Source organism: Microplitis demolitor, chromosome 1 (genome assembly GCF_026212275.2).
Source record: "Microplitis demolitor isolate Queensland-Clemson2020A chromosome 1, iyMicDemo2.1a, whole genome shotgun sequence".
Taxonomy (NCBI): Eukaryota; Metazoa; Arthropoda; class Insecta; order Hymenoptera; family Braconidae; genus Microplitis; species Microplitis demolitor.
In genome coordinates this window covers 18,387,350-18,401,469 of record NC_068545.1, presented here as the reverse complement: position 1 = coordinate 18,401,469, position 14,120 = coordinate 18,387,350, and the positions used below count along the sequence as shown (strand labels likewise).

Here is a 14,120-nt window from a genome sequence, read left to right as displayed (position 1 = left end):
TAATTTATTGTAGGTCTATTTAAGCAACACATCTATTTATAATAACAAAAATACTCGTTAACGATATAAACTATATAACTAAATAATCAATGAATTTATTATCGGAAACATAAATTAAATAATAGACAACAAAATGGTACACTAATATTAACAGTCTTATTTATATTTATATTTATATTTATATTTATATTTATATATTCCCATACTAAACTAAACAAATAAATTTATAATATACAAAATAAATTCTAAGAGGGATAAAAATGATAATTTTCAATAAATCTATCGATGGAAAACGAGGCTACCCCTCATTTTATCTCAGAAGTGACATCTCGGACAAAAAAGTCTCTCTCCGTGAGCAAGACATGGATGTAATTAATATTTATATGGTGAAACTATTATTATACTGCTAATTCATTATTACTTTCATCATGTACTTTGATTTCTTGACCAACGTTATCAGAGGGATGTTTAGTATTTGTCGATGCTAATTCTTTTTTTTGTTTTCTCCACACGTGCATCAATAGACAGGATGACAAAATAAGAATTATAACACTACCCCACTGTACTCCAGTTTCAACAGCAGCTGCCGTATAATATCCATGCTTTAGAGAACTGAGCAATGGTTCCGGAATATCGTCTATTGTCAGTTCAATCCACAGTAATGGCAATATTTGACCATCGTCAAGCCCACCGTGAAAAGGCATTCCAATAGCCCGACGTGCTTCAATATTCAATTGGATTCGTGATACTCCGCCTATCAATATTCCCAGTCTCTGTTTAAATTAATAAAATTTATATTAACAACAAATAATTGTCATGATAGATATCGTCAATTATCAATGACTTACTGGATGAAGCTCAAGACGGGACTCATGTAATTCAGCTTGTGGATTTAAACCATCAATTTTTTCCATTAAAATTTTATCACCAGTATAAAAATGTGGAAAAGATGCTAAAAATGGCATATTAAAACTGCAAGCTGAGGAATTAAATATTCCAGCCGGGGGACAAGTTCTCGTTGACTCAACACCCGGTACTGATTCCGGGCAATAGCAATAGTTATTGTCCGGTGAATAATGAAAGGTATCCTTAGCTGGTTTGAATCTTTAAAAAAAAAAATAAAAACAAACAATTAAATATTTATTTATCTCTTATGTAAAATTATCATTGATAAATTTTAAAAATAAATTTATTTATTTTCGATAAAAATAGCATACGTCAGAGAGGGAATCCCAAAAGACGAACTTGTTCCTTCATTATGAAGGTACAAAGTACGACACATTTCGTTGGAATAAACTACCAAAGTCGCATTGGGACGGTTGAACATTGCTGATGGAAATAAATACCCCTGTGTACCATAAATACTATCACATTTTTTATCATTCCACACTTTTTTATGTTTTTTTCCATTTATTAATTTAATCATATTTAGTTTACTCAAATCATCAGCTCCTGAATTAATTGTTATTACGTCTGATGAGATTCCATTTTTCTGAAAAAAAAAAGAACATTATTTTAGAATTCTTTAACTACTTTTATTTAGTAAATAAATAAATAAATAAATAAAGACTTACAAAAGCAAGCAGACCAAATTTATCAAATGGAATGTCATTTTGCAATGAAATAAATGGCTTAGCAATTTCAAATATTTTATCATCGTATCCCCAAAGTAATCCATTTACTGGCAGTGTCAAAAATGTTTTAGATTGCAGTGTAGATAAGACACCCGTAAATGCTAATTGAGCAAAAAACGGTGCATTTCTCATGGTAGCCATCGAGGCTAATAGAGGTACATTTGGTACCACAACTATTTCATCATCAGGACTTCCACCTTCCCATTGATACGATCGTTTTTCTTGAAAACTAATGCTACCATCACTATGAAAAATATTATTGATACGCGTGAGTGTTTCTCGATAAATATAAGGTCCTGTTTCCTTGACTTTTAATTTCTTAGCCTTTCCACTTTCGTAATCCATTACATTAGTATAATTAAAAATACGAATTTTGTAAATGGCGCGAACTGGAGGCCTTATGAACCATTCAAGCATCGGTCCGTTTTTGACAACCAAACTAGACAATATGGCATTTTGAAATATATTCGTGCACCAAAATATTATGAAAAGTAATAAACTAGATAATGTCACACAAAAAAACGAAACAATAACACATTTACGCGGTTGTAAACGTCGTCGGGTTGTCGAAAGTGACAGAGGTTTTTCCATTATTGACAGTCCTTGTGTCATTTTTAAAATAATAATATTTTAAATAATAATAGTAATAAAAATCATTGATTTAATTAAGTCTAATGATGAACGTTTAATGGTCTGCATTCGACTGACTTGTTGTCATCATTAACCAGCTTACAAAATTCATTTGAGCTTACTGTTTTTTTTCCTTTCTGTTATATTTATTTTTTTTATTTTCAATCTAATGATAACCTTGTTGTAAGGAATGACCTCAGATGAGTAGCACCTCCGATGATGATATGACAGACAGTGTTTGGGTACAGTTATTTACTTCCCCGATTTAAATATTATTCATTTAAAAAAAAAAAAATTATTTAGAGTAATACTTAATATTTTTATTTGATCGTTTATTTTTAAATTTTAAAATGACATTAATATTTAATTTCAGGACAAAATTTTCGATAGTAAGTAATCAGTGGTAGATATGTATGGATTGCATATTAACACACGTTTTTAATTAGGTGTTTAATTTGCGATATTTAAAATAAATAAACATATCTTACATTGAATAAGTTTATGTTTATTATTTTGAAAATGCTTTAAATTTGAGGCATATTATGATTGGATAATTAACCAGGCGATGAATTTTTATTGGAGTTCATGAAACATCAGACGAGAATTATTTTTTATTTAATCAGCAATAAATGGGATAAATCTGGCAAGAGTCATGACAAATCCGGATAAGTGGTAAATAATTGTCTCGGGTGATTCCTTTTATTATGACCAGACGTTGAAAAAAAAGAGATCGAGTGACTTTTGAGATAACACTGCGACAGCTTTCCGTCATAAAATCATTGACGTTGATCGTGGTATTAAACATATACATGTTGATGTATTTATAAACTCATGTATGTTGGAATTATTTAAATTGAGATGCGTATTCTAAACTGATAAATTCAACACAAGAGTAAAAAAACAGAGAAAAAGTAACGTGACCAATAAATGGTTTAAAAATTCAGCAGACTGTCTAGCTGATTCTTGTGTCATCAGACTACTATTGTATCTTTATTTTATAACAGAGAAAAATAACAAGAGAGTCTCAATTATGATTAGATAAACTTATACACATGGACTATTATTATTGTTTATGGATCCGGTCAATAAGATCGTTTTATTTGCACTTTAAACTTCCCGCTATACAGATTTTAAATTTAAAAAAAAAAGACGAGTATTTTTAGAGGCACATTTTTGAAATTTAGATTCTTATCAGATGTCCAAGTTTTGAGCTTTTACAAAACATTGATAGTTTTTTGGACAGTATTGGAGGATAAATTAATTTACTTCTTTATAATTCCAAAAATTAAGTTATTTTTGTAATTTCTTTTTTTGAACGATTTGAGAATTAGTTTTTGTAAAAAATTGATTCTAAGGATGTGCGAATAGTGTTCAAATAAAATATAAATAATCGATTCGAAATTCGAATCAAATAATTCAAAATTTTCGAATTATTCGTAACTTTTTTAATTAATTATCAATTTTATAACTATTACAGTTTTCAAAATATTCGATTCAATTCGATACGAATTCGTAAGCTCGAATTATTCGCCCTAATTTTTTTTGCTAATTAATGAGTTATCTGAATATTCCTATATTATTCCTTTATGTCAATGTAGCAGACATCAGACAAATTTTAAATTGTTAATAATAAATAAAACAAAATTTAAAAAAAATGCGCATTTAAAAAATTTTGAAATTAATAAGCGTATTTTTTAAAAATTTTATTTTATTAATTATTTATTTATTTATAATTTCAAATTTGTCTGATGTCTGCTACATTCACTCATTATTTATTTTCTTATATATTTTATATTATTATCCATTGCACATAGTCATATTTAGTTCTAATTGTTGAGCATATTCGATATTCTTTTACTTATTTTTATTTCTTGTAAAATTTTGAATTCAAATTTTACAAGAAATAATTAAATGTCACTAGATAATATTATTTTCCATTGAAAATTCGTCATAACGTCCCATTGGTAAAGTAGTTTTTAAGTTTCGAGGTTTCGAGATTTCCCCCAGCAAAAAACATCCAATAGAAACCATGGAGGTTAAGCATTCATAGGATTTACTGCTCATTCTCATCTCTCATTATACCCTGTAGTGCACATGTGTACTGTCTTTAAGAATTGTATGTAACCAGTAGATGTCTAGAGTAAAAAAATTTATACACTAATGCAAACTACTGAATAATAATATTTTAATTATACTAGTAAGTATTTATAATAAATAATTTAATAACTACACAATGCAAAATTAATTACTAATTTAATAAAATATAATTGTTTCAGTTGTTATTTTGCAATTATTGAAAATAATCCTCGTGTTTATAAGGTATTTATGTATATACAGATATATAAAAAAGCGCCAACGGTTACAGAGTAACCACAAAAGTTAGGGATCTCCCGTCTTGCATACATTCATTACTTAAACAATTATTGATATCATCAATTTTATCAGTTCCTAATTAACTTCTTGCTCTAAATACCCATAACTTAATTAATTTCGTTATTTAAATAACAAAATAATTTTAATTATTAAATTAAACAAATAAAATTTTATTTCAGTTCGATTTTCAAAATTTATGGAGTTGAGTTTCCTGTCGGAAAATATAAAAAAAGTAGGCGGCAATATTTCTGGTTAAAAATATTTTCAAATGGAGTCTGATTCGGCACCAAAAAAAAGACAAAGACTATTATCGACGTCTAGTCAACCGCCGACGAATATTTCAGTTGTCGAGTGCGTTCGTCAGTTTGCCCTGCCCCAGACATTTCCTAGTATGAAACCCAGTAAAGACAACAGTGATGTCAATGGAACAGTAAAACCATCAGCAGGATCAGGAAAATTGCAGAAGTTAAAATTAAAATCACCAGATGGACGTGAACTCGGAGAATTCGACGTTCAAATTCTGCCAAAAGATACACCAGCGACTAATAAAAACGGTAAAAAAATATCATTCTCATTAGAAACACCGATAATGACCACAAGTAGTCCTACTGACACTATTGCTAACAGAGACAGCAATACGTTGGTAGCAACAGCAACGACACCAATAAATAGCAATCAGTCATCACTACTTAAAGTACCACCAGGTTCTACGTACAAATCATTGAACAAAAATCCATATTCAGCAATAAAATATGTCCTGCCACCAAGTATGAAAAATGTCAAGGCTCAAATGAATGAGCAATCATCCGTACCTTCAGGTCTACTGATACCACTGGGTTCTAATATTGTAACTAATCCTATTTACCTCGACAACAACCAAGTGCTGTCAAGTGCTGACAACAATGAAGACGACAATGACTCGAATGAAATTGTCGTCAAATCAGGCAACGGCTGGAGACTACTCCAAAAAAGACCTAATTCAGTTACGACTATGAGAAATGTACAGACCAATGGTGTCAATAGAAATATTGTTATTAATAATAAAAATGGGGAGAAACAAACGTTACTACGTAAGGGCATGTCGTTATTGAACACTGGCCAGAATTCACCTCTTAGAAATATTAAGAACAAGAACAAAATACAAGCCAATGGTAAAGTTAATGGGCATTTAATGAGAATCGCTGGTAATAAAAGAACATTCGATCATGGGTACACGATAGCGACCGGAATGAATGAGCCGAAGTTGATAAATTACATTGATAATAATTCAAATGGAATTATTAACATAAACGATGATAATTTAGACAGTAATACAGTTTATGTTGTACAGAATGAGGATGATTTGGTGGATCAAGATCAAGATCAAGTAGAAAAGGAATTGGAAAATCAGAGTACAAAACAGTCTTATACATTAACGAATTCACAGGGTAGAGTTAATTTAATTAGACGGGGTAGTAATAGAAATAATAATAATAACAGTAGTAATAAATATGACGGTAATGTTTCGCCAACGCAGACCAGCAGATCGTCGTATTTGCGAGACGATTTGACAGATGATGAAATAGCCAGTAAACTGAGTGTCGTTGGAGAAGCACTCAGTACAGTTAGCGATCACGACTTGAGAGAACGAGCGCTGAAAGCTTTAGCTGAATGCGGTATTGGGATGGAACGTTTTGTTCCGAAAAAACCACCGCTTAATTATCTGTCTGTAAAAGAATCCCAGACGCAGACGAATGTCTTTGGATTACTTGATGAAAATAATTTTATCAGCGTAACCGGTGACACTGACAGCATAATGCGGTTACAGGAAATAGAGAGACAAATAATTGTTGATGATACCAAAGTAAATAAGCCGTCTGTTGATATTGTCAAGTTCAAGCAAGATCTTGATAAAGTATTGGACGGTGATTGGGTTAATAAACCAAATATAGAACAAGTTAAGGAATTGTTGAAAGTAAATCCACTGGTTGAAAAAGCTTACAAGCTATTGGAACGTGAGATAAACAATTGTAAAAAGTATGATGAGAATGGGTTACTGAGTATTCATAAAGCTGTTTTAAAAAACAATGAACGTGCACTAAAGAGACACATCATGGTGCTCAGAGCTTCCAAAGAAACCGTTGATATTCCTACTAAAGATGGACAGGTAATTTTTAATGATATTGAAATCAACCGACATCTTATAATTTTTACATTTTTTTTTAAAGATAAATTATTTTAAAAATGATTGTTTACTAACTTTTTGGTCATACTTTTAACATCAATTTAATTTTTAATTTTTTTAGACGAGTCTTGAATTGGCGATTCAACATTCAGCATCATCCGAAATTGTACAGTTATTACTAAAGAATGGGGCTAATCCTGTGTCACCTGAAAATACTCATGACTCGGCTTTAACTATCGCGAGTAGAAATACATCAGACTTTTTACCTCAACTTGTTAGATATTTATCACCAAACAATCCGGCAATTAATAATGTTGATTCCGAAGGTAAATTACTACTCTTTTTTTTTATATACATTAAAAAAAATGATTTTATATAATGTCGCATTAATTTAAAACAGGTTTCACAGCCTTGCATCACTGTTCAAGAAATGGAGATTTGAAGGGAGTCAAAAGTTTACTGAGTATAAATGCCGATGTTAATGCCCGGGACTGTAAGTCTGGTAGAACAGCATTGTTCCATGCCTTTGAAAATGAGTACCTCACAATCTGTAAAGAATTGTTGGTCGCTGGAGCGAAACCGATTATTCCAAACTACAGTGGACATACCGTACTTACTATTTTCGATGAAGAAAAACATTTTATGTTAAAAGAATACTTTACGAAAATTCCGAAATAATTTAAAAAATTAACTAAATTTTTTTCTTCATTTTTTTACAGTTTTAGTTTTTTTACGACAGTTTTATTTAAAAGTAAATAATTAATTTTGTACAATACACATAAATCATGTTTATTCTTACATTGATTTATAATATATTATAAATACTGCTATCAATATTATTTGAAAAAAAAAGTAATAATAATCATTGATGAACAATAGGCTCGTGTAGTGGAAAATTTAATAGTATTATTTTTTTAAAATATTTTGACAGTATATTTATTTTATAAAGTTATAAAACTGTTTTTCTGTACCCGATTGTATGATATATAGATGTATTAATTAAGTTATCGTTTTTATAGAAAATTTAGCTGGTTTCAAATTCTAAAAAAAAAATAAAATTTATAAAATAATGAATTGGCGTAAGTTTATTTTCACTTTATGTTAAAGTAATTAATTAAAAATGACGTAAGTTTCAATTAAGGAAATTTCGCGCGTAAATCTAAAGGTGCATATCGGGTGCCTAAGAGAGATCCGAACGAAAATGTAGCCAAAGCAACAAATATAAGAAAATTTAAAAGCAAAATTGGACAATATCAAAGTATATATATTCCACAGCTTATATATTACACTAAATGAAGTACAAATCAAAATAAAAACTCTAAATTGATATGACACTCACACTTCAATCGTAAAATGTGATAATTGAACAAAAATCCAGTTACCAACATGAAAAAAACAAATAGTATGAATAACAAACTCTTTAAAAGTATCTAAGCTAAATTTTTCAAAAAAGAGACAATTCACATCATGTCGAACAAAAACTCAACTGTCGGTAAGGTAAATCTTGGTAGGTAACTGACTAATTAGGTAATCAAGTCTTAAGCTATAATGGAATTTAAAAAATTTGTTTATATTTTTAAATTATTGTAAAATGCTTAAATGATATAAAGTAATTAATAATAAATTAGTCTAAAGAAAACCATGTAACAAATTTTTTGTCTTAATTAAATTCCAAAAATAATTCTAAAACATTTCAAATTATTAAAATTAAAATTACATTCAAAAACTTTTTAACGTGGAAATATTATTATAATTTATAATTAATAATAATAATAATAAAAGAATAAGTATTAATTTAGTCAGAAAAACTTTAAAAAAAATTTCGGGACAAGTTATTCGCAATATCAAAGACCGCAACTATTTTTTTGCAATAAATCGGATTTCTCGAGCCAGGGTATATTTCCACAAAAGTATATAATTTTTTTTAAATAAAAAATAAATAGTTGCGGTTTAAAAGTTAAAAAGTTTTTGAATGTAATTTTAATTTTAATAATTTGAAATGTTTTAGAATTATTAATAATTCAAAATATTTTAAAAAACGCACCCGATTTTTACAGCATCCACCATCTTTCGTTTGAAAAAAATGGCGCCTGCGCGAAATTATTTTAAATAATGGCGCTATCTGATGGTTAGTTACCACAATAATTACACAATTGGTAATAAAAAATATATCTAACTCGTGGTAACGCAATTTTAAATGTTTGTTTTTTTTTACATGGTGAAAATAATAATAATAATAATAAATTGTTAAGTGAAATATTTTGATGAGCATTTAAAACAATGGAACAATTGAATGTCGCAAAAAATTTAAACAAAATGTAATAGTAGCTATGAGAATTAGCATGAATGTATATTTTTAACCTAAAATATGTAGGACGTGATATAAAATTCAAAATTTCTAAAAGTTTAATAATATAATTATAGGTATGATTCAAATGAAGATTCGGATTTTGCATTGATAAGGCGAATTAAAATGGAGCCAGAAACTATATTGACACATGAAGAAGACATTATGGCACAATTACATCAAGAAAGTTCTGATTTAGAAGTTGAGCCAAGTTTTGTTGTGGGACCAGGTAATGACGATAACTGCAGCAATGATGATATTTATATGCAGCATATGGACATCAGAGAGCCTCTGTCCACATTAAGAATTTTATTGCAACAGAAATTAGGCATTGATTTAAAAGATTATCAATTTTGGCTTCAAGATGCCCAAGTGGTAAATATTAACTATCAATCAGTTTTGGAATTTTTTTTAAAACGATAAATTACTAAAAAAATTCCACATGTAGTTTTTTAAATTTTCTACATGTGCATATTTTTATTTTATTTCTTTTGTAATTGATTTGTTAATAAAAATCCGAAAATTGTTAATTGTCTTCTAACAGGATCATAATTATGATCAATTAGTTATTGTTTTTTTTTTATATTATAGTTGGAATGCCATAAAAATTTAGTTGATCAATGTGTCCAAGGCGAAGGTCTCGTCCAAGTTAATGTACAAATAAATATTCCCCATAAAAAAATAAATATCGTTGATGTTTTAAAACCAGCTGAAGATTATGTTCAAGTAGTAGACGACCAATGTACGTTTTATTTTATTTATTTATTTACTTATTAATTAATTATAATAATAATATTTATTATTCAGCTCCAGTACCTGTACAAGAAGATAAAAAAGTTATTAAATGGATGGTAGATGTTCAATATAAACAAGAACAAGTATGTAATAATTTTTTTTAATTGAATTATTTATTATTTTATTGAAAGAGATTCATAATAATTTAAACAATTATAGGAACGTTTGAAAATACCAGCGGATCCAGTGGAGTGGTCACAAACTCACGTAAAACATTGGCTCCAATGGGCTGTAAGACAATTTAATCTCGCGTCAATCCGTTTAGCTGATTGGAATATAACAGGTGCTCAGCTTTGCGGTCTTACTATTGAAGAATTCCAAGCGAAAGTTCCAATTGACAAGGGCGACATATTCTGGACCCATTTAGAATTGTTGCGAAAGTGTAAATTAGTCAGTAAGTATCATTTTATATAAAGGATATTAATTGCTGTTATTGTGATTGTTGTTAATTAATTAAAATTTGTTTAAAATAATTAGCTGTCATTCAAAAAGATCAAGTGACGAGTGAGAGCTTACAGGACAATAAAGCCATGAAAATACGAAATCAAAAACCGGCGAAAGCACGAGCAGTTATAAACCAGCACTCGCGATTAATGGGTTTACCATTGACAGAACCATCGCCACAAGTACCTTCGGCAACATCTAGCCGTGTTGTTAATAGCAGTCAAATACAATTATGGCAGTTTTTATTAGAACTACTGACAGATCGCGAGCATAAGGAATATATTGAGTGGGTGGGAGCTGACGGTGAATTTAAATTACACAAGCCTGATAAAGTTGCTAATTTGTGGGGGAAACGTAAAAATAAACCCTCGATGAATTATGAAAAATTGAGTCGCGCACTCCGTTATTATTACGATGGTAATATGATTTCAAAAGTTCAGGGTAAAAGATTTGTTTATAAATTTGATTGTGATTTAAAAAATCTGCTTGGCTATTCTGCTAAGGAACTAAGTAATATCGTTAACGAAACCCCTAAATACTGCTGATTACAAAATTATTATTTTTTATTTTTATTTTAATAAACTAGTGGCTAGATACATTAATTTAAAAAAAAAAAAAAAAACATTTATACAGACATAATATTGAATTATATAATCTTACTATGATAATTATTATTATTATAAATTGTGTATTTTTATATAATTGTAATACAGTGGAGTTGAAAATTATTTAAAAAATCAATAAGTATTTATTTCCTTGTTAAAATTTTTTTTTTCATTATCAGTAATAGATTAGATAACAATATAATCGAGTTGAACAAAATGACGTTTTGTTGCTCGTAATTACAGAGTTTCATATAAATTTAAAATATTTAACACTAAAATACATCAACTGCATACATATAAATATTAGCAGTACATAATATTTTTAAAATTAAATAAAACATTCATACAACCAATCATTTTTATATTAAACCTTCTCTAGTCGATATATATATTATTTAAAAATATGACTTGAATTACTATTCCATAAATGACTTGGTAATTAAACTATTAATTGCAAATGAAATAAATTCGATTGATATTTATTATCAGCAAATGGACAGGATTTTTAGTTATTTAACAGATATAATATTTAAATGATCCTTATTAGATATAAAGAATACAAAACATTCTCCTTGACATACCACATACTCTCCACAACATGATGTCATTTGCGTATATAAGCAAACCCCTTTCGCCGGTCCCATTTATAATAACAAAAAGCTATTGTATAAGATACCGTATTGTAAACAGAAAGAAAAATATATATATATGTATATATACTTAATTTTTTTTATTTTCTATATATGTATATATATATATATATTATAAAATGTAACACGTTTGGACATGCACTTAGCCGATCCATCGTGGTGACGAGACTGCGTTACAAGGGCCGGCGAACGTTTGCGGTGCCGGACCGGTCGTTCGACCGGCCAAAAGGCAGAACTCATCGCCAATACCAGAGAATCTAGCCTGTGAGATATCGGTCGCGACGTCACAAGTTAGGGTCTCAGGGAACCGGCGAAGCGGCAGGCTTATATTTATATTTATATAGCCTGCTCGCCATTGCCCTCCTCTCAATCCTGATTTATATACTCATCCTTATCATCAACATCATCATTACATCCTAATCATCTCTTTTACTCTCATACATTCTTTATTATAATATCATTTACTCATTATTTTCCATCCATTATAACTAATAAATGACATTTAGCAGGAATGTGGCCGAGACATTGAAAAAACTAATTATTGAATCTTCACCAGACATCTCAACTTGTAGGCTTGTAAATAATCAACAAAATTGAAAAATTAATGTGACAAATAATACTGATATTGTTATTGCGTGACAAGTACTCGTTTTTTTTTTCATTTTCAAGTGATTCTAAAGTTAGCAGACGTCTAATAATCTAGAATTTTTTTCAACCCAATAAATTTAAAAAAAAAATTGCACTTATAGATTTTTTAATTTTCTACATGTGCATTTTTTTATTTATTGTTTTTTTTGTAATTGATCTGTTGAAAAAAAAATCCGAAAATTTCTGTCTGCTAACTTCGAAACATTTTCAATGTGTGCACATTCCTGCTATATATTATTTATTATTTATTAATTTACTCATCATTCTCACAACCTACTACTACTAGTCATTCAATATTTCATCCATTTATAATTTAATAACAATAATTGTAATAATAATAGTTATTATTATTTTTATTATGAGGATTAGAGCGTTTTAATTAATCTCCCCCAGGCAACAATAACGTAGTCCATGTCGTCTTGAAATATTGTCTGTGACGTTGTAGCGCCGACGACTGGGAAAGTTAGCAAGCTGTACAGTGAACTTCATATCTGCAAATGCAATTACCCACTATACAACCTACTACCTCACCCAGGCATCGTCGCAGCTAAATTATCATTATCATCATCATCATTTTCAATAATGCGTTCATTATTATTATTCTTACTTTCATCACGATAATTACGAATGATGTTACATTAAAAAAAAAAAAAAAGTAAACAAAAAAAAACTGCAAACTCCAATTTAACTTGAGTATATGTAAATAAAAAATAAAATAAAACAATAATAATAATAATAACGATTTAATGTAAGTTATGAGTATCTTGATTGACTATTTTTTCCTCCTCATTACAACTCAGGGCAAAGCAAAATAACTGCAATAATAAAAAAGAAAACAAAAGATAATAAAAAGTCAATCATTGATCTGCTAGTAAAATAATATAATTAATAAAAATAATTAATGAATTTAATTGATGTCCTGATACTCGATCGACGAACCATGAGAGTTCAAGATGATCCCAATGTGCGTACACATAAATTATATATGTATATTTATATGCATATATATATACAGATATAGATATAGATATATATAATGGTACTGGACGTTTAGACGTAAGAGATATATATGAATATATATATCAATCTTAAAACGCCGGCCTGACTACATGTACCGGTAGATAGGAGCTTGCGGTATGCATATAAAATAGCCCACAAGTTCGGATCTACGGGTTAGTGTCATCAAGTAGCAGCTTCTCTTGTGAGTGTGTGCATTAATGTGTCGTCCGCAGATTGACGACTGGATTATTATCATTATTATTACTATTGTCATTGTCATTATTATTATTATTACTATTACTAGTACAGGTATACTATATATGTGTGTGTAAATGAGCCAGTAGTCTCTCCTCATCTCATCTTATGGGATAGTGTGTCATATATCTCCAGGGGGACTGGGGGAGTGTAACCTCGCCACTCGCCAGGTGGTGTCATTTCAGGTTCAACGGGACTCCCCATGGACTGCCGTGTATCCCAGGTCACCTGAAAGCAATAAAAGAAAAAATTTCATTCACTATGACATATAATTGTTATTATTTCTCATACTGGCTCGTCTCACGCAGAATTATCATCGTGTTCTATACAACCCGCTCTCATTTATTTATTTAATCCCCGTAAAACACTCCTCGGTTTCTTTGGAGAATCATTTTTTTATTGAGACCATTTCAGTTTGTTTTATTTTTTTAAACAAAGCTGAGAGTGATATCGAGAGTATTTTTCATATATTTCAATGTGGATATATATTTATGATAAAGAGAATAAATAACCGAGTCCCTGAGGACTCACGCCAATGGTTGAATAAGCCAGTGGATGGATAAAATAAAAAAGGCC

General features: G+C 29.4%; 3 protein-coding genes across 3 annotated transcripts; 2 read left to right on the top strand and 1 right to left on the bottom strand.

The window, feature by feature from the left end:
* Window positions 1-47: 47 nt before the first annotated feature.
* On the bottom strand, window positions 48-2,311 carry LOC103578677 (scavenger receptor class B member 1). The gene is made up of 4 exons (XM_008559831.2): window positions 1,575-2,311; window positions 1,218-1,492; window positions 849-1,104; window positions 48-773 (listed from the first exon to the last, which is right to left on the bottom strand). The coding sequence occupies exons 1-4, from the start codon at window positions 2,244-2,246 to the stop codon at window positions 399-401; spliced, it is 1,578 nt and encodes a 525-aa protein (XP_008558053.1). The 5' UTR covers window positions 2,247-2,311; the 3' UTR covers window positions 48-398.
* A 2,005-nt stretch (window positions 2,312-4,316) lies between these two features.
* On the top strand, window positions 4,317-7,810 carry LOC103578687 (ankyrin-repeat containing protein-2). The gene is made up of 5 exons (XM_008559842.3): window positions 4,317-4,461; window positions 4,541-4,583; window positions 4,817-6,783; window positions 6,923-7,127; window positions 7,202-7,810. Exons 3-5 carry the CDS (start codon window positions 4,906-4,908, stop codon window positions 7,477-7,479), a joined length of 2,361 nt encoding a protein of 786 aa, XP_008558064.1. The 5' UTR covers window positions 4,317-4,461; window positions 4,541-4,583; window positions 4,817-4,905; the 3' UTR covers window positions 7,480-7,810.
* Window positions 7,811-8,938: 1,128 nt separating this feature from the next.
* Window positions 8,939-12,733, top strand: LOC103578698 (DNA-binding protein Ets97D). The gene is made up of 6 exons (XM_008559856.3): window positions 8,939-9,119; window positions 9,226-9,523; window positions 9,740-9,890; window positions 9,956-10,026; window positions 10,103-10,337; window positions 10,421-12,733. Exons 1-6 carry the CDS (start codon window positions 9,082-9,084, stop codon window positions 10,930-10,932), a joined length of 1,305 nt encoding a protein of 434 aa, XP_008558078.1. The 5' UTR covers window positions 8,939-9,081; the 3' UTR covers window positions 10,933-12,733.
* The last annotated feature ends 1,387 nt before the right edge of the window (window positions 12,734-14,120 follow it).